We start from the raw sequence: 23,490 nt of genomic DNA on the forward strand, positions 1-23,490 counted from the left end.
GACAACATTAGAGGTTGACCAATAAACAGAAGTGGCCCAGTAATACCGGGCTGGGGGGTGGCCAACACTGAGGAAAACCAATGACAGACTGTGCCTGCAGCACGATGGATGCCTCAGATTTCTAGCTGCAGCCCAAGATGTTGGGACCTTCTAACCAACAACAGCACAGCATCTGCTTTTACATTAAGCAGCACTGCAAGACAAGCATCCCAGACCCTTTGTAGCATTTGGCACACACGAAGAACTTGGAGCAAGTGACGACAAGATGTATTTCACAATGTCTGACATCACTGAATGGCGACCCCGGTCATGTTTGTGTTTCAGATAAAATTCAATCACATAATTCATGAAATCATTCTGGCAAAAATAATACATTCCTGAAAACTTTATGTAAGAAGCTTTCAGAATTAACGGGGTCTGAACAGACTTAACACTGCAGTGTACAATGTTTGTTACAAGAACAAGAAACCACTGAATAGACTTGTCCATTCCCTATCAGGATTTAAGGCACATTTCACTATCAATTCCTTGCTGTAAAAGTAAACATTCCTCATGAAGTTTAGTTATCAGACCCAGTTTTGAGCTGAAATCAACAGCTTTCAGTGTTTGGAACCATATCCTATCAGAAATACCTTTTAATTTTTATACCAAAAGGACCACCGAAAGATGACATTTTTAGTTTGTTACTAAAATGGAGTAAATATTATCCTTTGTTTATTTTAGGAAACATATTCAATAACAGTCTGTACACAGGAGCAGTGCAGTAGGGGCAGTCTGTACACAGGGAGCAGCGCGGTAGGGGCAGCCTGTACACAGGGAGCAGCGCGGTCGGGGCAGCCTGTACACAGGGAGCAGTGCAGTAGGGGCAGTCTGTACACAGGGAGCAGCGCAGTAGGGGCAATCTGTACACAGGGAGCAGCGCGGTAGGGGCAGCCTGTACACAGGGAGCAGCGCGGTCGGGGCAGCCTGTACACAGGGAGCAGCGCGGTAGGCGCAGCCTGTACACAGGGAGCAGCGCGGTCGGGGCAGCCTGTACACAGGGAGCAGCGCGGTAGGGGCAGCCTGTACACAGGGAGCAGCGCGGTAGGGGCAGCCTGTACACAGGGAGCAGCGCGGTAGGGGCAGCCTGTACACAGGGAGCAGCGCGGTAGGGGCAGCCTGTACACAGGGAGCAGCGCGGTAGGGGCAGCCTGTACACAGGGAGCAGCGCGGTAGGGGCAGTCTGTACACAGGAAAAAATAAAGGGTAACGCTGAAAATGGAACTGGAAACAACATACAAAGTCAAATCTACCCATAGCACGTCTGGTGACTCTTGTTCAGAACCCAAGCTGATGTGTGGTTGAGTTTCCTATGGTGGCATTTAGCATTGCTCAGCACTGATGTGCTAAATCCTATTGGTTCAGTAAGATCCAAGTCAGTCCTCTGACACACAGCTGGACTATGGCCAGTTTAAAGAGACAGCGTTTGACAGCTAACCATGAGCAATCCAGCAGTGTCCTGTCTGCTGCATCGCAACCTCTAACAATGACTGTGATGGTTTGAACAAATCTTGGCAGAAATCAGCCTGGCACTCTATTTTTCCAACAGAAAATGTGAAGAGATGCCTTGAATTTATGCAGCTTGTTTTGAAGCAAATAGTCTGGTGGATGAGAACATAATTAATAAACAAGTTAAATTCCAATTTTTTCTTCCTTCTCTCCTTGAATTGACATCGGTGCCTACAACTGGCCGATACACGTTTGGAGCAGGCAAGTTCTACGTCAGGTTTACCACAGGAGCAGAGCCAGGCCACTGTGGACCAAGCGATGTGCCCATCTATTCATCAAGGCAACGACCAGGATACTGCTGCCAAGGGCTGGGTTAGCACCCTGGACACAGCGAAAACCAGTCAGCATGCGCTTCATCTGATGGTTTACAAATGGCCATTTAACATCAGGAAGTCTGTAGGAACCAAAAGTACCCGAAGGAAACACTTTGAACGAGCCTACAGACAAATTATTCAGAGGCTGAGATACTAGATCTCGGTGCCTGTGATGCAACCATGGTGATTCCAGTCTGTTACTCAGTTCAGCTCCAGACACGCCATAACCCTTCTATCCGCACCTCGCCTTTGATGCCACTTTAACCACCTTCTGATGGTCATCTGAGCCCACAGTGTGAAGATAACGGACTCATTTAGGACAGAATTCAAAGGGGGAATTCACACCTGCCTTCTGCTGGTAGAGTCCCAGTCATACAGTACAGCAACGTCTCCTTCTGCCCACTGTGTCCGTGCTGTGGAGACCAGGGGCTGGACACATGTTCAAGCACAGACGTACTCCTGTTTCACTGCCTTCTCTGCAGTTCTGCACTGCAAGCTGTGTCTTAATCTGCACAGTTTACACTCAAGAGTCAGGTACGTAGGTTACAGTAGCATCACATACAGGAGACGACTGATCCTCTAACGTCAATGCAGATAAACCAGTCTTCCAGGGAAGCGGAGCTGCTTGGACTAAAAAGATTCTAGTTTCAACATCGCTGTAACTTAGCAACAATCAAAACCTCCATAAGTGTCCAGTATGTATCTTGATCATTCTGATTTCATTGCTCCGTGCACACTCTTCTACCGGGGACTGTGAAATCAGCAGTTCGAAATTTTGTTGAAACAAACTGTTGCCACATTACTGATGTGCCCTCTCTGATCACCAAAAAACTCTATTTCAAACATTCCCTGGAGGAAGTGCCAGCAAATCACCAATGCTGCTCTAGAAATAATATAAAGACTACCTGTTCAGTCTCAGAGTACAGAGAGGGCTGAGCAGTGCAAGATGTCTGCTGATGGGATAATGGTTTCACTGTCAATACAAGCAAATCTAAGTGAAAATGACTCCAAATTAGATTCAAGCCATAAATTAATGAAATTATGGAAACTAAGGGAGCCACTCCACTTCTCATGCTTATGCATACTCCTTGAAAGAATTGTGCTTCGCCTCAGGCACCTGTCCAAATCTCTACAAAAATCACTCACAGAACAGCAGATGAATGAAAATCAAAGGGTCTTTAACCTGAAACACGAACTCTGTTTCTCTTTCCACAGATACTGCCTGACCTGCTGAGTGATTCCTGTATTTCTGTCTGCATGTCACAAAATAGTGATGTGGTTTTACTGTGTGTTGTGACATCTACATGGTGAAGAGAAATTTACCGGTGATTGGTTTCACGATGCCAATAAATCTCGTAAATGGAATCACCCAGGAGAACAAATGTGAAAGTGGAGCAGACAGGTCAGGGAATACAGCAGTGAGTATTTACCACACACAGTAAACTGGAGCAAGGCAGCTGGTTCATGAATGACCAGAAGCCTTTGGTGACTCTTGCTTTTGTTTAGGAGATCAAAGAACCATAAGAATCAGGGACATAATGATTTCTAGTGGGGAAGCTGGCCTACGGGTGGACATCCCAATCAGTCTGTGCTTGGACAACAGTCCCCACAAGTCCCATTGTCAAAGTAAATCCAGGCAATTACTATGGGGCATATTTACTCAGTCATGGTTAACTCATGTTAATACAGAAGGATGACCAAGGTTTCTATAAAGCCGAGCATCTTTTCATACAAATGCATTCTCCATCCGACTGGGTTGCCAGAAACACGATGTATACTCTAGCACTGGACTGACATCACTGATCCCCACGAAAACAGCAGAGATTCTTTGTTGCCTGTCTTGCTTACATTGAAATAGCTAGAACCCTCTGACCTGAGCTCCACCTTGATACCTGATCGCCTGGTCTGAGATGGTGGTTCACTGCAGACTGACAGAATGTTGAACTGTGGGAGAAGCTTGCTTGTAAATGAGATGTTACTTTTGCAAATTCAGGTGAGTGCAAAACTCGTCTCTCTCTGAAGTGGTGTAACAAGGCGCTCAACCATCACTGCCTTCTTAGGATGACCTGGAGTAGAAAAGAAATGCAGCCACCCCTAGTGCCCCAAAGCAACCTGGGGAATGCAAACATGGGAAACTCCAGCCATAACCTTACCTTCATATCAATGCTTGAAAACAAACAGCGTATAAAAATACCCAAAGGTATTTTGTAATTGGACAAAAGTTTAAAATTCTTGATTGATTGAGTCATTGGGATCTGTACAGCTCTACATACATGGGTTTTTCCTCTCTGGAAAATTCGGCATGTAATGGAAAATACCTTCAGGCCAGTGACTTCTGCTACAGATCCTTGGTCCACGCCTGTGATGTAGATTCCCAGGGCATACTCAGCACCGCCTCGCACCATCAGTCCCAGGGACTTGCCATCTTCAAGGACAAGGTTTACCTGAAAAATCACCATAGAGAAAGAGCAATGACCAGAGCGGCCAAACCCAAAGGTGTTTTAGCTGTCAGAAGTGTTGTAACTGAAGAGAAAAGCACGTGTGACTGGACCCTTTGTGTTAATTTCAGCAAGATTCTGTTTCTAAAAAACAATCAATCCTTTTAATGCCCTGAGTACATACACAACACATGATCACAGTGTCATGTAGCATGGAAACAGGCCCTTTGGCCTAACTGATCCGTGACGACCAACATGCCCATCTAAGCTAGTCCCATTTGCCTGCATTTGGCCCATATCCCTCTAACCCTTTCCTATCCATGTACCTTTTAAATGTTGTTAATGTACCTGATTTAACCACTTCCTCTGGGAGCTCATTCCATTTACTGACCACTCTCTGGCTGAAAATGTTGCCCCTCAGATTCCTATTAAATCTCTTCCCTCTCACCTTAAACCCGTGCACTCTGGTTCTTGATTCCCCAACTCTGGAAAAAAAGATGATGTGTTCACACAAATTCATTGGCTGCAAGCCAGCACTTTGATAATGACAATAAATATTTCAATACACTTTAAGGTAATCCATTTGAGCACACAAACATATGAAAATATGAATTAGGAGCAGTCCACTCAGCCCCTAACTTAAGAAGATCATGACTAAATTGATTATAACTCCCCATTCCTGTCTATCAGTGACCTTTCACATCCCTTGCGTAGTATTTACCTGCACTATTTCTGCTTTAAAAATGTTAAAAACTCAGTTTCTACAACCCCTCAAGGAAAAGAGTTACAAAAATCAAGCATCCCTCTGAGAAAAAATCTGCTTCATCTCTGTGTTAAATGGGTGACCCTCATTCTCAATTCTCCCTCAAGAGGAAACACCCACTCCATATCTACCCTGCAATACTCCTCAGGACTGCAAACCTTTCAATCAAGTCCTGTCATCATGCAATGGTCCTGCTAGAGTTCTCAACACCACCTGCGGAAGTTCTGCTGTCAAGTGCCGGGATGAAATACATATTTTTAATTATCAGTCTACAATGCAGCTAACAACAATATGGTCTCACATTTCTGAGCAATCATTCATTTGTTTTTCTAGAATTTTATTTACACATACAGCAAAAAGTTATGTGCCTGGAATGCACTGCTGGGGGAGGTGCAGATAGGTGCTGACACGATAGGGCCAGTTAAGAGACTATTAGATAGGCACATGGACGCAAGAAAAATAGAAGGTTATGGGAGGTGAAGTAGAGAGGGGGATAGATTGAATGGGGATAAGGTTTATATAGGTCGGCACAACATCGTGGGCCTAAGGGCCCGTACTGTGTTGTACTGTTCTGTGTTCTATGTCAGGCTGCAGTTTATCAATTATAGCTCGGCATTCAACAACATCCCCTCCATAATAATCAATAAGCTCCAAAACCTGGGCCTCTGTACCTCCCTCTGCAACTGGATCCTCGACTTCCTTATCGGGAGACCACAGTCAGTGTGGATTGGTAGTAACATCTCCTACTCACTGACAATCAACACAGGCGCACCTCAAGGATGTATGCTTAGCCCACTGCTCTGCTCTCTCTACACTCATGACTGTGTGGCTAGGCACAGCTCAAATGCCATCTATAAATTCGCTGATGACACCATTCTTGTTGGCAAAATCTCAGATGTTGAAGAGGAGGTGTACAGGAGTGAGGTAGATCAACTGGTTGAGTGGTGTTGCAACAATAACCTCGCACTCAATGTCAGCAAGACCAAGGAATTGATTGTTGACTTCAGGAAGGGGGAGTCGGGAGAACACACGTCAGTATTCATTGAGGGGTCAGTGGTGGAAAGGGTGAGCAGCTTCAAGTTCCTGGGCATCAACATCTCAGAGGATCTATCTTGAGCCTAACACATTGATGCAATCATGAAGAAGGCAAACCAGCAGCCCTAATTCATTAGGAGTTTGAGGAGATTTAGTAAATCACCAAAGACTCTTGCAAATTTCTACAGATGTACAGTGGAGAGCATTCTGACTGGTTGCATCACAGCCTGGTATGGAGGATCCAATGTGCAGGATTGAAAGAGGCTGCAGAGGGTTGTAGACTCAGCCAGCTCCATCACGGCACAACTCACCCCACCATCGAGGACATCTTCAAGGGGCGGTGCCTCAAGAAGGCGGCATCCGTCACTAAGGACCCTCACCACCCGGGACATGCCCTCTTCACGTTACTAACATCAGGGAGGAGGTACAGGAGCCTGAAGACTCACACTCAACGTTTCAGGAACAGCTTCTTCCCCTCCGCCATCATATTTCTGAGTGGTCCATGAATCCACGAACACTACTTCGTTATTCCTCTTTTGCGCTGTTTATTTAATTTTGTAACTTACAGTAATTTTTATGTCTTGCACAGTACTGTTGCCTCAAAACAACAAATTTCACAACATATATAAGTGACAATAAACCTGATTCTGATTCTAAATCTTTGTGGGTTCTGCTTGTGCGGCAGGTTCCAGTGCTATTCTCCACATCCTAATATCCTTTTACAGAAAGTTCTCTTAATTCCCATTTAGTGATGACCTGGTCCTGTAATTACAGAATCATTAACTAGAGCTTATTTCTATGATTAATCACCAAAGCCCTTATAATTATTGACAATGCTATCAGATCACCTAACCTTGTTAATCATAGTGGAAAGACCTCATGAAATCTCTCCTCATAATTGAAAGCTCTAATCTGCGGATTGTTTGTAATCATGTGACGTAGAACATACAGCACAGGAACAGGCCCTTCGGCCCATGATGTCTATGCCGATCGTGATGCAAATCCAAACTAATACCACCTGCCAGCACATTGCCCACATCCCTCCATTCCCTGCCTGTTCATGTGATGTCTAAATGCCTCTTAAACATTGCTATCATATCTGCTTTCACCACTTCCCCTGGCAGTGCGTTCCAGGCACCCACCACTTCTGTGCAAAAAAAAACTTGCCTTGTAAATCTCCTCTGAACTTTCCTCCCCTCATCTTAAAGCTATGTCCTCCAGTATTTGACATTTTCACTCTGGGAAAAAGACCATCTACTCTATCTATGCTTCTCATAATTTTATATACTTCTCTCACTTCATCACTTAGCCTCCGACACTCCGGTGAAAACATTCCAAATTTGTCAACCTCTCCTTACAGATAATATTCTCTAATCCAGGCAATATCCTGGCGAACCTCTTCTTCACCCTTTAGTATTTTCCAAATTATTGCACCTGTAACTGGTCAAAATATTCTTCTTACATACCAGCAACAAAAGAAACACACCGAGTCATGTATAAGTGTTAGAAACTATTTTATTAATAACTACTTATGATAATAAGAAAAGTAAAAACATTAGATGTTAAACATTAACCCCAAGAACTAAACTCGAAGCGTGTGTGTGGCAAATTCCCAAACTCCAAGTCCAGGAATAGTTCTCAAAGTTCAGTTCAGCAAGTCATAAGGTGAAACATGAGCAAAGGCTTTTGCAAAATTTACTGTAAACTTCAAACTGACCATTCACAACAACTAAGTTGGACTCCAAAGAAAACTACATGAAAATCAAAATTATAAGTTTTGTCTTTTTGAACTTACTATCTTCCATGTCCTTCTCCTTGGTGAATACAGATGAGAAATATCCTGAGGGCCTTGCTCACTTCCTCTAACTCCACACATAGATTACCCCCTTATACTTGTTGGGCATACCTAAAGGTACTCACTCTTCCTCTGGCTATCCTGACATACTTACAGAATGCCTTGGAAGTCTCCCTAATCTAACTTACTAAGGATATTTTATGACCCCTAATTTCTTTCTTCAGTTCTAAGTCCAATTAGTCATTGGACCACAAAGGAGTCAGAATGTGAACCGTCAGACAGTAGATTCTCAGTCAGTGAGATGGAGCACAGTTCCTCCCCCCTCCTCCCCTACACTCACTGCAATCTCTGCCTTCCAGCTTGATTACAAAGCAACATAACCCCAATACTTCGGAACCAGGTTGAGGCACATTATATCTGGCAGATAGTGAACCTTTGAGCACAAGCTTGTAGAAAACACTGCTCCAGTGGAGAAGAGAAGAATGTTTTAATGTATTGCCTCTCACTGAGAAACACAAACATTTCGACGTTGTCCTCTCTCCACATATCCATTTTTAATATCCACCCACAAAAGGAAATGCTACAGTGTCAACACCCCAGAAAAGCTGTCATCCATTTTACCTTCTTCTCATCTCCATCTCGGAGCAGCTGAAGATGGCTCCTCCTTTCGCTCTCTTTTCCCCAGGTCGTGTTACTTCTGTGTCCAAGAAGAGCAGGTGGTGGTGAAACACTGCGACCCAGCGGATCCACCCACGTGTACACATGATTGGTTATGTAGCCTCCTGGAATACGACCAACCGAGCTCACAGACAGGATTAACTTCTTGGAACCTTTTAGCACCTGGGGAGCAACCAATATAAATGTGAAGTTTATATATTTGTGCAGAGTACCAAAATCATGAATAATAGATTGTGTGAAAGTGAGCATAATTAATGAATTATTCTCAGATCAGAAATGGGAAAAGATGAAACAAATGATGCATTATCACGCAGAACAACACAGTCTCTCTGGGGAAGTAGTGGGAACCAGCAAGTAAATGCTTGTTGTGAATACCAGGCTCATGGACCTAAATAGAGGCAATGCTGCTCTGCAAAATTACTTCAGAACAAGGGTTCTCATGGACACAGACTTAGACAAGCATCAATTGCTGCTGGAACATTATCAACTCAGAGAAGACAGCCTTAGGTTTTCCAGTGCAAGGACTTGGCTACAACCAAACGATGCAGACTGGCAAATGCCAGGGTCCAGGATTATATGCTGAGGGACACAATGAAGCTTGATGCAGCATCACAATGGCTCTGTGTTAAAGATGCTTCCATTAATCGACACTGAAGGGTTTTACACAGGTTCTGGTTCCAAGACTGTTTGCATGCAAGCTTACATAATGGAAATAACTCTGGTGTTGCCAATGTAAACTTCATATTGTAATGAAATGAGATACACTAGTGTACCATGTACTGGACAGAATGATATGATCTGTCTAGCACTGTGACATGTGGTGACATGTGAATATACGGCACTACCATTTTGCAAATTTTATGAATGAAGTACATTTTTATGCAAAATATACTCCAAAATTAGGGAAGAATAACAAGATGGATTCAAAATTAATTAAAAAGGCAAAGGGAGGAAGTTAAGGGGGGGTTTCTGTGTGGTTGGAAATGGGTCCTGCTGTTGTTCACCTTATCAATGATTTGCATATGGACCAAGAGGAAATTATACTTGATGTGCGGATAATGAAAAAGAGAGACATAGCTAACAACAGCTAACAGAAAACTGTGAAAGAGTGTTGGTAAGATGGGGAATGGAATCCTACAGTAGCAAATGTGAAGCGAACCTTTTGATGAAGATGCAATTGGCTGGCAGTGAGCTTGCCCATCTATAGTTTGGGGTACGAGGTCGCAGGCTATGGATTAATGAGGCTGTAAAATGGCCCACAGAATCCTAGCCTTTATCATGTGTGGATTTTAACCTGTTCCACAGTGGAAAGTGGGCAGATAGGAAGTTGAAATGCTGTGTGTTACCGAAGCACAGAAGCCTCCTGAATCCCACTGTGTTTAGTGCTCCTGGTGTGTCCACTTACTCTATAGGACAGGTAATAAAAAAGCCTCCTGAACAAGCAGGACCTTGTAGTAAACTAACTGGCATCTGAGTACATCAATTGAAACCATGACCATCAACACAGCTCAGCAACGAAATCTCATGCCAGAGGTGGCAATAGTGAGCAAAGGAGGATCTCCAATCAGCAGTGCCCGGAAAACAGTACATGGTTCTGGGGATCAGTGGGTGGGTTCATTGTGGTACAGCGGGCTGCTGGGAGAGTTTATGGAGGAGGCAGAGACCTCACCCTAATGCAGGACTTAAACACACAGGCATGGAATTTAAATTTGGGAGCCAGTAGAGATCAATGCCTTCAGGCTATGGTGTGTGTGACCATTTACAGACGTCAGAATGTACAATAAAACTCTGCATTCTCAGATAGATGGGACAATTGAAGCTAGAAATGGAAACAAGCAGCTGGCAGGTGAAATCCCCAGTTCTGTTAACTATATAAAAACACTTATGGTGCATGTTGAGAATCACAAAACTGCTTTTTCCTTTCTTTTCAACTAGGTTTTTGAACCATTAGTGACTCATCTTGTCGAACAATAACCTTCAGTTGGCAGGAATGGTTGGTCACTGCCCTGGATTCTGGTCAAATGAAAGCAATCTCCATTGAGCTTTTATTGCTTAGTATAAAGTTTGTCCTAACCACCCCAGCAGCTATCGGACCCCATAGGGTAAACGTTATCATTACAAAAGCAGTGAGTTATATTCACAAAAGAGGTAGATATATTTCTTGACATCAGAGGTATGAAGGAAGCTGAGGAGAACAGGGTACTGAAGTGGTAGTCAGCCATGATTGGTCTACTTCTGCTCCTATTTTCCATATTTTATGTCATTTATGAGCAGGCTTGCAAGACTGCACAAAATCAACTCAGAGCTGGATACATTACAAAGTACAGAAATGAAGATGAAAACCCTTTACTGGCTTTTGTTCTGCCTAAGGCAGTGAGTTCTTTTGAATAATTTCTGCCCTTGATGAGCACATGGCTTCCATCATGAAACTGCTGAGAAACCTGATGACTCTCAAGTCCCTGAAGCTCCAATGAAATGGCTCAGTGGTTGGGATCCAGCAGGCAACCATACTGTGTAAAGCAGCAATATGATTCACCGTTATGCAAGCACTGGCCGATATCTTCTTTTGGATTGACATCAATCATTATTTAATTAGTTTAAGTAAAAAGGAATCATTTTGCCCTGAATTTATAGCTTGCCTTAAAACTCACATTCCATCTTCCCCATAACCAACGTGAAGAAGATAATAGAAATTAAGAATGACCATCACTCTTCTTTTCATCCCCTGACCGATTCCCTTTGAATAAAGGCCATTACCTGGGTATTAATTATTCTTCATTCCCTCAGTGTCATTCTCAATTTCAGTTGTAAAATTAAGTTTTACAATCTCGCTATTCACTTCAGAGGTGGTCTCTGGGATCAGGAGCTCATTGTAAAGGACAGGAAACACTCAGCCTGTGCTTGGTTATTGATGGGTAATCAGGTACAGGGAGGGAGGTGGTACATTTATGGAGGTGAATGACTGCTCTCCAGTTTCACTCGATTGGCAATGCACATTAAGAGTAGATTGGTGTGGACTTTGACTGGAGGAGCAGGGGACCTGCATTCCATCAGTCACGGGACATCATCAGCTGTAACACACCTTGGGATGTTCTGAGGTTGTGCTATCAATGTTGCATTCTGCCACATGACCTTCGGGTGGCTGTTGTTGACGCTGAAGTGCTGTGTTTGAGGTGTAAGTGATGAGGTTTTATTTCAAGAGGCTTCAACAAGGAGTCTGAAGAGTGGATTTTTTACTTTCCTCTGTAGTCTCTGTAATTTAGACATGGCAGTCAGGGAAGTCACATGCTCCTCCTGAAGAATGTGGGAGATCAGGGAAACTTCCAGTGTTCCTGGTGACTATACTTGTGGGAAGTGTGCCCACCCGCAGTTCCTGGAGCCTGTGGCACACCTCGCATTACATCTTGCCAACTAGAAAAAGACCCATTTAAACCTACTGTTCGTTTCCTATTAGCCAGTCAGACTGCTATCCACACCAATATGTTACCTCCTACACCAGGTGTTTTTATTTTCTGCATGATGCAGCAGCTTATCAAATGCCTTCGGGACACCTAAGTGTAGTACATCAACCAGTCCCCCTTCATCCACAGAACATTACTTTGTCAATGATTTCAAATAAATTGGTCAAACATGATTTCCCTTTCACAAAGTATTTGTCGGATCACCTAGACTTTTATTTGCCAAGTGCCCTGTTAGAAATTCTTAATAACAGCTCTGAACATTTTCCTCATGACAGACATTAAACTAACCAACTGTAACTTTTTGATGTCTCCCACCCTCTTTTAATAAAGGAGCTACATTCTATATTTTTCAATCTAACGGAATCCTCCCTGAATCTAGGGAGTTTCAAAAAATTTAAACCAAGGCATCATCTATCTCATTGGTTACTTCTTTTAAGAAGCTAGGATGAAATCCATCAGGACCCAGAGACATGTCAGCACACACAGCTCCAGCACTAGCGCAGCACACACAGCTCCAGCACTAGCGCAGCACACAGCTCCAGCACTAGCGCAGCACACAGCTCCAGCACTAGCGCAGCACACACCTCCAGCACTAGCGCAGCACACACACCTCCAGCACTAGCGCAGCACACACCTCCAGCACTAGCTCAGTAGTATTGCCCTGGTGATTGTAATTTCCCTGAGTTCCTCCCTCTCTTCCAATCGCCAACCTGCAGCTATTTCCAGGATGTTACTTGTATGTCACTTCAAGTATAGACTGATGTAAAATACATGTTTAGTTCATCCGCCATATCATTTCCCATTTAGGTCTCCTGACTCATGGCCTAAAGCAGCAATGTTTACTTGTTTCTTCGAAAGAAATTCTCACTGTTTTCACATTTTGGGACCAAGAAATTGAAGCTTTCTTTTAATGGTGACAGATTTTGGGAAATGTTGAAAGAGATCTGGGTACCTTGTATGCAAGTCACTGAAAATAAACATGCAGATGAAGCAAGCAATTAGGAAGACAAATAGTAGGTTGGCTTGTTAGGTGAAGATTTGAGGACAGGAATGAAAATGTCTGATTGCAATCATATAGGTCCTTAGTGGGACAGCTTCTGGAGTACTATCTACTCTTCTGATCTCCTTACCCTTAAGGGACATACTTGCCATAGAGAGGACGCAACAAAGATCTTTTTTCTCTTGTGGATGCTGGTTATATGATGCTATGTGCCTTTGATGCTGCTGCAAGTCAGTTTTTCATTACACCAGTGCATGCATGTACTTGTGCATATGACATATCAACTTTAGATCCAAAACCTTTGAAACCTTTGGTTTATTATTGTCACATGTATTGAGATACAGTGAAAAGTTTTGTCTTGCATGCCGATCAAACAGATCATTCCAAAGATAAATACATTGAGGCAGTACAAAAGGGAAAAAAAACAGAATGCAGAATATAGTGTTACAGTTACAGAGAAAGTTCAGTGCAGGTAGACAAATAAAATGCAAGGGCCATATCGAGGTAGATTGGGAGAACAAGAGTTCATCTTTATTGTATAAGATGTCCGTTTAAGGTCATATAACAGCGACTCAAACCCACAACTTTTTGCCAGGGTTCATAATGAATGATGTTTGCAGTTCTACTGATATGTAAAGAGAACAAAGTACTGTGTCTGACCCCAAGTATCCTCCAACAGATTATTGGCCATTCACCCAAGGAGCTCCTACCATTCTATAGGAGACAGCTGGAACTGAAGCTGATGCAACACTGAGAATGGCCTTTAAACAGTGGGATGGTTGCTTCTATTGGGAAGTGGGCCCAATGGTTTGAACCAAAGTTAGGGAGTGCTTGTATGAAGGAATAAATGTCTATCTCTTGTGTGAGTTGTCAGTCCCTTGGGATTTTCTTCAACCATCCAGGAATTAAACAGTAATCTCTTGAATACTGAGGTTAGGAACCTGGGAGAAATATTGTTGTGTTAAAAAGATGTTGAGTGCCTTTACTTTCCTCTGAGCACATTTGCCCGTTAGAAAAAAAACTGGCAGTGCCAAAGGCTGTTTGACTAGATGAGATGGTTGTCAGCAGAGAATCAGGTCTTGACTTTGTGAAATTTGATCAACCAGACCTTGCAAACCTCTCATCTGATATTATTTGGGATTATACATGCAGACAAAAATGTGGCTTCTTCGTTGCAGGATGTTGTATTTAGTTGGTTGTTGTGGGATGCTGTTAACATGGTTGGTATTGGTATTGGTCCACTGGACTGATTCCAGTGGTAGCGGGTTTGCTGTATGACAACAAATTGCACTCTCATGAGTTTAGAAGAATGTGAGGTGATTTTATCAAAACTTACAAAATTCTTACAAGCCTCGACAAACTGAATCCTTAGAGGATGTTTCACTTGGCTGAAGAATCATGAACCAGTGGAAACATCCTCTCAAAACAAGGGGTGGGTCATTTCAGATTGAAGTGAGGAGAAATTTCTTCTTTAAGAGAACGATGAATCTTTGGAGCATGTAGAGGTCCAGTAACTGATTGCATTCAAAAGTGAGATTGATTTTTGATGGCACAAGGTTGACGGGCAAATGGCCCACTCCTGCTTCTATTTCTGACCACCTTTTGTTCCAGAACCAAAATATTTAGAGCAACTAGGGTTGACTAAATATCTACCTTTCCATGCCCCAAGAATGAAAAGCCCCCAATTTGTCAGAGGTTGAGGGGAGACCTGATAGAAGCATATAAAATTATGAGATGTGTTGATAGGTTAGACAGACAGAATCTTTTTCCCAGGGTAGCTTAAAGGTGAGAGGGGGGAAGTTTAAAGCAAATGTGTGAGGCAAGTGTCCGGGAAATGGTGGAAGCAGATACGATAGTGGTGCTTAAGAGGCATTTAGACAGGCACATGATCACACAGAGAATGAAGGGACATGAATCATGTGCATGTGGATGGGATTGATTCAAAATGGCATCATGATTGGCACAGATATCATGGGCTGAAGGGCCTATTCCTGTGCTGTTCTATGTTCTACGTTCCTTAATCCCTTCAACATTCTTACCCTAATTGCTGGAGATGCACAAAACTATGACACTGAAATTATCACAGGCTCAATGACACATGGTCCCTGGGAGTGTGGAGAGTGGAATCTCATCACTGTCACAAGGCAAATCCTCAAGCCTAATTCTAATTGAGAGACAGGATGCAAATCTCAATGACTCCACTTTACTGACTATAAGTCAACTCACCGATCCTAAAATCCACATTTCGACTCGATAAATGTTGTATCCACTGATTTATGTGCCAAGCCTGTAACAGTAGTCTCAGTAATGCTGAGGAATAAATGTGATGTCACTTACTATTACTGTGCTGAGCCAAAGAAGACATTTGCATTTTGTCAAATCCACAGCTATACTCTGAACATTGTATAATACTTAACAGTGAATTCCAAATTAAAAATCTGTGGATAACGACAGACATATGGTTTTAAATTCTCACCCTTGTTTTCAAATGCTTTCATGGTTTATCCCACCATATCTCCACCTTCTCTTTTGCCTTTCAAGTGAGCTACATGTTCAAATCCCCACCTCTTCATCATCCCTGAATTTAACCACTGGACCCTGACTCCAAGCCCTGAAGCCCTCATCTCTGGAGCTCTCTTTCTAAATCACCCCCATTTCTCCACTTCTCTCTTCTCTTTCCTTAAGCCTCTTTGACCAAGCTCTGGGTCAGCTGCCCTAATACGGCTTGGCATCAATTTTCCTATTAATGGTCCTGCGAAGTACCTTGGGATGTTCCACTGCAAGTTGTGTTAGGAAATATATTGCTGTTCCTTCACTGTCGCTGGGTTAGAATTCTGAAACTCCATCCCTAACGCCACTGTGGGTGTACCCACACCTCAAGGACTGCAGCAGTTCAAGAAGACAGCTCACCACCACCTTCTCAAGGACAATTAGGGATGGGCAATAAAATGCTGGCCCAGCCTATGAAGCCCACATCCCTTGAATGAGTAATAATAAATGGATTGAGGAAGTGCCACATTATCGCTGCACTAAGTTTTTATTTGGTTTTATATAGTCAACATTTTCTCAAAGTTACTGTTGTTTTTAAAAGCAAACCTTAACTGGAATGGAAATAGTCCATTTTAATTTTCAAGTTCTATTTATTTGTTTAATATCACCTGGGTGGTGCTTGGTGTTGTAATAAATCCTGAGGTTCTCATAACTAATAAATGGCTGAAACTTAAGGTGAGCCCATCTTAAAAAGCTCTACGGACTTGTAATACAATGCATAATGCTTTAATCTATACCCATTTCACTGAGTGTGATGGAGCAAATTGTACATGTGTTACAGCCAAGGCCAGATTTGCAGTAACCAAATAAAGTCAAGTTACAACTTTTATTACATGACATAAAGCTTTTATTGGCAGTTTGGGAATTGGTTATGAACTTACATTAATTATCCTAGAAATTAATGTCTTGGTAGCTTTGCCATTCTCTCTGAAGCATGTTATGTAACTATATAATGCTGATTGGTCCCAATAGCAGTATCTAAATTCATGACAATAACATGTGTTAGGCACGTGAGCTGCAAACTTCTTCACAATGCAAGCTGTTAAGTATCTTCAATAAATATCTCACAGATGTATTGTCAGTTGGATGGTCTGTCAATCCTCTCAGGTTGTGAATTTTTGTACCGACTGGTTATCCAATAGTATCCACCTTTATTACACATTACCAGGAATAATGAAGCTACGATAAACCATATAAACTTGCATTCTTTTTATTGAGTTCAGGAGATAAAAAGAAATATAAGATGGCCACAGAAAGAATAAGGATGTGTAATAACCCAAGTCAGAGAGATACAGCACAGAAAGTGGCCCTTTGGCCCACTGACTCTGCACCATCAACCACCCATTGACAGTAATCCTACATCAACTCCATGTTTTACTCTCCCTACATTCTCATCATTTACTCACACTCTAGGGGCAATTAACCTATCAACTGACACAATTTTAGGATGTGGGTGGAAACCCACATGGTCACAGGGAGGATGTGCAGACTCCCACCCAGACAGCAGCCAGGGTCAGGATTGAACCTGGGTCTCTGGCACTGTGAGGCAGTGGCTCTGCTAGCTGCGCCACTGCACCACTCTCATTATACCGGCCATGAGATTTTGCTGAAAGTGACTAGTATATTCTATGAACTTATTTTATCCAGAGGGCTAAAGCTACAGCAATTTCTGACAGTTTCAAAATGCGCAATGAACTTCACAATCCATGGTTTAACCACTTCTGTTGAGTCTTTGTATCTTAAAGGAATCTACTTAAAATACATTGCCTGTACACTATTGTATCCTTTAATGTAGTTTTCCAATATAACACAACCAACCTGCTGCTTATACCTTCATAACTTTTGTTTAGATTGAAAACCCAATGTTTTATATTGAACTTCATTACTTTTGGACTTATTGTAAAATTCTGTCATATCCTGGTCACCATTTTCAAGGGGCCTCTTTCAATAAGACTAATATTGATAAGGCATCACAGTTAGTAGAGCCATGGCCTCAGAGCTCGACAGACCTGGGTTTGATTCTGACCTTGGGTGCAGTTTGTGTGAAGTTTGTACGTTCTCCCTGTGACTGCATGAATTTCTTCCTGCTTCCTCCTACCCCCCCAGACAGGTGGGTTAGTAGATTTATTGGCCACTGTAAATTGCCCCTGCTATGCAGGTGAGCTGTAGAATCTGGGGCAAATATAAAACAGGACTAAAGTAGGATTAGTGTAAATGGTTGGCACAAACTCAATGGGCTGAAGGGCCTGTTTCTGTGCTGTGTCTCTTGTTGTACAGTGCAACATCTTACATAGCCTTTTCCCTTCTCATTTCCTGAACATACTGATCCAGAAATCTACCTTGTGTTAGTTTGGTTAGTCTGAGGAATTCATCCACGATAATGTTTGTCCCATTTTGCTTTGTCCGGCCTTTATGTATTATTCCTGTTACATACACCCATACTTGCCTTACCTATACCATATGCCCTACATCATTACTGCTATCCAGAGGCCTATACACTACTTCCATCAATGTTTTCTCCCCCCATAACTTCTTGGCTCCACCTAAGTAATTCTAAGTCTACACCACGAGCCCAAATCCTTCCTAACTGCTGTTCTGATGTGACCCCTTATTAACTGCACTACCCCACCCCCTTTACTTTTTAACTGTCCCTCCTAAATGTTGAATACCCTTGAGAACTATGGATCATGGTCTCAAAATAAGGGTTAATCATTTAGAAATGAAGCAAAGAGAAATTTCCTCGCTTAGAGGGTGGCAAACTTTTGGAATTCTCTGCCCAAGGGGCTGTGAAAACTCAATTATTGACTGCATTCAGAACTGACAGTGATAAATTTCTGCATAATAGAGGAATCAAGGGATAGAAGATGAGAAAAAGGCATGAAAGTGGCATTAAGGAAGAAGATTAATCATGATCCTGTTGAATGATGGAGTAGCCTCAGTGGGCTGAATAGCCTACTCCTGCTCCTACGTGTGCTCAGATATTATGTTCTAAATGAAGAAGAAACAGGACAATGTGTGGTTAATGGCACAGAATGCAGCACACGCAAAGAGAAATGCAAGAAAATATACAGCCAATCCACCCGTGAACTCTACACACCACAACCACAAAGCTGATCGAATATTATGGTGGCAGGGATAACCAAGGATACGGGGACACTGGGAACGTGGGGGAGTAGGGTTTGTCTAGATCTGATATTAAAAGGTGCACCGTAATAGCTACAACCAGATGCTCTGCACATTACTGACAAAAGTCTCCTTGTTTCTGGTCTCAGGAATTTGCTAAGGTATACCCTGTAAACATTTTCAAATCACTTAAATGATCTTCTTCTTTCTTCTTCAGCCCTTTGCATCTCCTACCTATTACCTCTCAGCTTATTACATCTTCTCCCTCTCCCCCACCCCCCTACCATCCCCCTCACCTGACCTCACCTATTACCTGAACTCACCTATCCCCTGCCTGTGTGTGCTCCTCCCCCTTCCCCACCTTATTCTGGCTTCTGCCCTCTTTCTTTCCAGTCCTGATGAAGGGACTCAGCCCGAAACGTTTTTTTCCCCTCCATGGATGCTGCCTGACCTGCTGAGTTCCTCCAGCATTTTTTGTGTATTTGTTATTTAGAAGGTTAGCCAGGCTGAGAACAATCAACAGTGCTTGGAAGAGGATCTTTTTTCTCCTTGTAGACTCTCTCTGCACACTTTCAAGCTTATTGATATTTTTCCTGTAGGCAGGTGACCAGAACTGCACATAATACTCTAAATTTGGCCTCACCAATGTCTTGTACAACTTCAACATATCACCCTCAACTCCTGTGCTCAATGCTCTGATTTATGAAGGCCAAAGTGTCAAAAGCTCTCTTTATGACCCTATCTACATGTGACATCACTTTTATGGAACTATGGATCTGTATTCCCAGGTCCCTTTGTTCTACAGCACACCTCAGAGCCCTACCATTCACTGTGTAAGTCCTACCCTGGTCTGTCCTCCCAAAGTGCTCCCAATGCCCATGTTATATACCTATTCATCTCTGAGGCATTAATGCAATGTTTGACTGTGGCTGTGATTCAGCAGCCATGCACTATTGTGGGGATTTTCTCTGGACTTCCCCGCAGACCTGCCAACCTCTACAATTATCCAATCATGTGAAGCTGTTTCTGTCAGACTGCATCTTCTGAATGGCAACCTCAACACATTTTGATCCTGAGATGAAACAGTCCTCATATTGTTCAATTTATAACTATGTTTCTCCAAAGCACTAGAATTTTTATAAATGGAATCACAACTCTAAACCGGGAAGTTATAGGCCAGTGAGCCTGACGTTAGTCATGGGTAAATTATTGGAAGGTATTCTAAGGGACAGGATATATAAGTATTTGGATAGAAAGGGCCTGATGAGGGATAGTCAACGTGGCTTTGTGTGTGGTAGGTCATGTCTGACTAATCTTGTAGAGTTTTTCGAGGAGGTTACCAAGAAGCCCGATGGGGGAAAGGTGGTGGACGTTATCTACATGTACCTTACCAGGGCCTTTGACAAAGTTCCGCATGGGAGGCTGGTCCAGAAGGTTAAGTCACTTGGCACTCAGGATGAGGTAGCCAATTGGACTCAACATTGGCTTAGTGGGAGAAGGCAAAGAGTGGTAGTAGATGGTTCTCTCTCTGACTGGAGGCCTGTGACTAGTGGTGTGCTGCAGGGATCGGTGCTGGATCTGTTGTTGCTTATCATCTATATTAATGATTTAGATGATAACTTGGTAAACTGGATCAGCAAATTTGAGGATGACACCAAGACTGGGGGCACAGTGGACAGCAAGGAAGGCTATCAAATCTTGCAGCGTGAACTGGACCAGCTAGGAAAATGGGCTGAAAAATGGCAGATGGAATTTAGTGCAGACAAGTGTGAGGTGTTGCACTTTGGGAGGGCAAACCAGGATAAGACTTACACAGTGAATGGTAGGGATCTGAGGTGTGTGGTAGAACAAAGGGACCTGGGAATACAGATCCATATTTCCTTGGAAGTGGCGTCACAGGTAGTTAGAGTCGTAAAGAGAGCTTTTGGCACATTGGCCTTCATCAATCAGGGCACTGAGTACAGGAGTTGGGATGTTATGTTGAAGTTGTACAAGATGTTAGTGAGGGTGAATTTAGAGTACTGTGTACAGTTCTGGTTACTTAGCTACAGGAAAAATATCAATACGCTTGAAAGACTGCAGAGAAAATTTACAAGGATGTTGCCGAGACTTGAGGACATGAGTTATAGGGAAAGGTAGGGAAAGGATTTTATTCCCAGGAGCACAGGAGAATGAGGGGAGATCTTATAGAGGTATACAAAATTAAGAGGGGTGAATGCATGTAGATTTTTTCCTCTAAGGTTGGGTGAGACTAGAACTAGAGGACATAGGTTTAAGGTGAAAGGTGAAGTATATAAGGGGAATCTGAGGGGAAACTTCTTCACTCAGTGTTTGGAGCGATATGGTCCGGGTGCAGGTAGATGGGACTAGGCAGAAGATCAGGTCGGCATTGACTAGATGGGCCGAAGGCCCTGTTTCTGTGTTGTAGTATTCTATGACTCTAACATAGTCTTAACTCATTGCTGAAATAATTGATATTGTAGTGCGCAATAGTATCTTTGCCTGAAAGGCTTGAGATGACAGTTTTGATGCTTTTACTGGGGAGAAAATATATTAAGATTCCAGATTATTTTCTGATCACATATAAGCATATTATTAGTTATTTCAAAGACAGCTTTTGTGTTATTAAATTATCATAGAAAAAAATTACTTAGTAGCTCACTCATTCTGTGATGTGTAGTCACACCAGCAAGTCAATGACATGACAGGTTACGCATTGACGTTTTCTCTATTCAAACATACATTGATATGAACTTAATCAAAGAGACATCAACTGACAAATCACTGTCAAGGAGATAGATGATGCTATATTCTACAGGAACACAAGGAATGGGAGTAGTAAAAGGTTACTACTCATTCAGTTCATAGTTGACCTTCCAATCTGCACTCCTGCCCATTCCGCCAGGGTCCAACTATCCTTGGCACTGGGATGCACCCAGTGGACCGGATGGGTGCTCAGTCCTGCCCACCACTAGTGCTTACTACCCGTGGCCATGGATCCAAATGGCTGTGATGTTTGTACAACCATCAGCAAACATCCCCGCTCCTGATGGAATGTCAGTTATTAATGAAGCAGCTGATGGTGTGGTAGGGCCCAAGGTCCTACGGTGGTTTTGTCGGTATGACATAACTGACCAACAACCAAAACTCTCTTTGTGAGAGATAGGACTATAACCATGGAAGTATTTTTCCTTCCATGCCAATTAATTCAGTTTTACCGAGGGTCCTTGCTGCCATATCTGGTCACCTGCTGCCTTGATGTTGAGGGCAGTCACTCTCACCTCACCCCTGAAATTCAGCTCTTTGTTCTGTGTTTGGACCCAGGCTGTAAAGAAGTCAGGACCGGGTGGTCCTGGCAAAGGCCAAAATAAGCAACAGTGAGCAGGTTGTTGTTTAGAAAGTTTGCTTGACAGCACTTTCAACAGAATCTGATTTAAAAAAGGGTATAACTGTGTTGGAAGTGATTCAGAAAATGTTTACTATACTGATACTTGGAAAGGTGGGTGTTTAATGAGGAATGACTGGACAAGCTATGCTTGTACCCAATGGAGTTTAGAAGAGTGATAGGGGACTTGATTGAAACATACAGGAGCTTCAGGGGTCTTGACAGGGTGGGGGTTTCCTCTTGTGGGAGAATATAGAACTAGGTGTCATTCATTTGAGAAAGAGATGAGGCAAAAAGTTTACTCTCAAAGGACTGAGTCTTTGAAACTCTCATCCTGTTGGGGTGGTGGAGGCAGAAGCTGAATACTTTAGGGGTAGATAGATTCTTGATAAAGAAGGAGGTGAGAAGTTACTGGTGTAGTAAGAATGCAAAATTGAGCTTACAATCAGATCAGCAATGGTCTTATTAAATGATTTGAGGTGCTGGCGGCCTCCTGCTCTTAATTCACATCCACGGCCGCGTATCCACGTGCGCGGCTGCGTGTCCACGTGCACCGTCGTGTGTCCACGTCCGCGGCCGCGTGTCCACGTGCATGGCTGTGCCATGTGTGTATGTTCATTAAAAAGTGGATACATTTGAATTGTGCAATTGACATCTGCTGTCTGAAAACATTTTCCTCTCAGTTGTTCAGAGCAGTTGGGTTCTCAGACTGTACTCCAAATGTCAACATTTTAAAATAGAGTGATCTATGATTTCTGAGGCAGTCCTTGAAAGCTCCACTAAATTATTTTATCATTCGTATTGTAACCACCCTTCACCAACTCCGTGATTGACTCCTGGCCAGATAATGCACGGTGATTTCCATCAAACTGCATAGGAGACTCCGGACTCTTTTGATGCTGTCAGCATCGAGAATTCGTTTGGCCAGCACAATTATTGTGAACCTGGATGCTGATTTAAAAAAATATGGTCACTCTGTTTCCCCATCATATATTACACCAGTGCTTTCATGGACAAGGAGGGAGAAAATCTTGCAGTTTAACTAAAACAGGACTTTATCTGAGAAGCTGCAGTGAGTGGAAATTATTCTGTGGATTGAGAATAACTTGTGTTTAAATGTGCACCAGAAAATTAGTGTGGATGGGAGTAGGAGGATGAACAACAGTTCACATCAGACAGAAGAGGAGGAAAAAAGATAATCTCTCACACAAAAGCCAGATTCAGCAGTAATTCACATTGCATAATACAGGTGTGTGTTTTTCTTGACTGTGTGAGTGAAGGGTGAACCACAGACACATCAAAGCTTCAGCTGGAGAAAGACATTGTATCTGTATTGCTGTTAGCATGGTAAGAGAGACCTCTCTAATCCATTCCCTGCTTTTCTGCTGCAGCCAACACAA

The 23,490-nt window shown here is 42.9% G+C and overlaps 1 protein-coding gene across 3 annotated transcripts in view; it reads right to left on the reverse strand.

Annotated features, from left to right (window-relative positions):
* whrna (whirlin a) overlaps positions 1 to 23,490 on the reverse strand; it is a 121,247-nt gene that overhangs the window by 48,379 nt on the left and 49,378 nt on the right. For all 3 annotated transcript variants that reach the window (XM_052037393.1, XM_052037392.1, XM_052037391.1), the window contains 2 exons: positions 8,515 to 8,733; positions 4,181 to 4,306 (listed from right to left, as the gene is read on the reverse strand). In XM_052037393.1, the coding sequence (XP_051893353.1) occupies positions 4,181 to 4,306; positions 8,515 to 8,733 (345 nt within the window). The remainder of the gene's footprint in view (positions 1 to 4,180; positions 4,307 to 8,514; positions 8,734 to 23,490) is intronic.

The sequence above is a fragment of the Pristis pectinata genome, chromosome 23, assembly GCF_009764475.1.
Source record: "Pristis pectinata isolate sPriPec2 chromosome 23, sPriPec2.1.pri, whole genome shotgun sequence".
Taxonomy (NCBI): Eukaryota; Metazoa; Chordata; class Chondrichthyes; order Rhinopristiformes; family Pristidae; genus Pristis; species Pristis pectinata.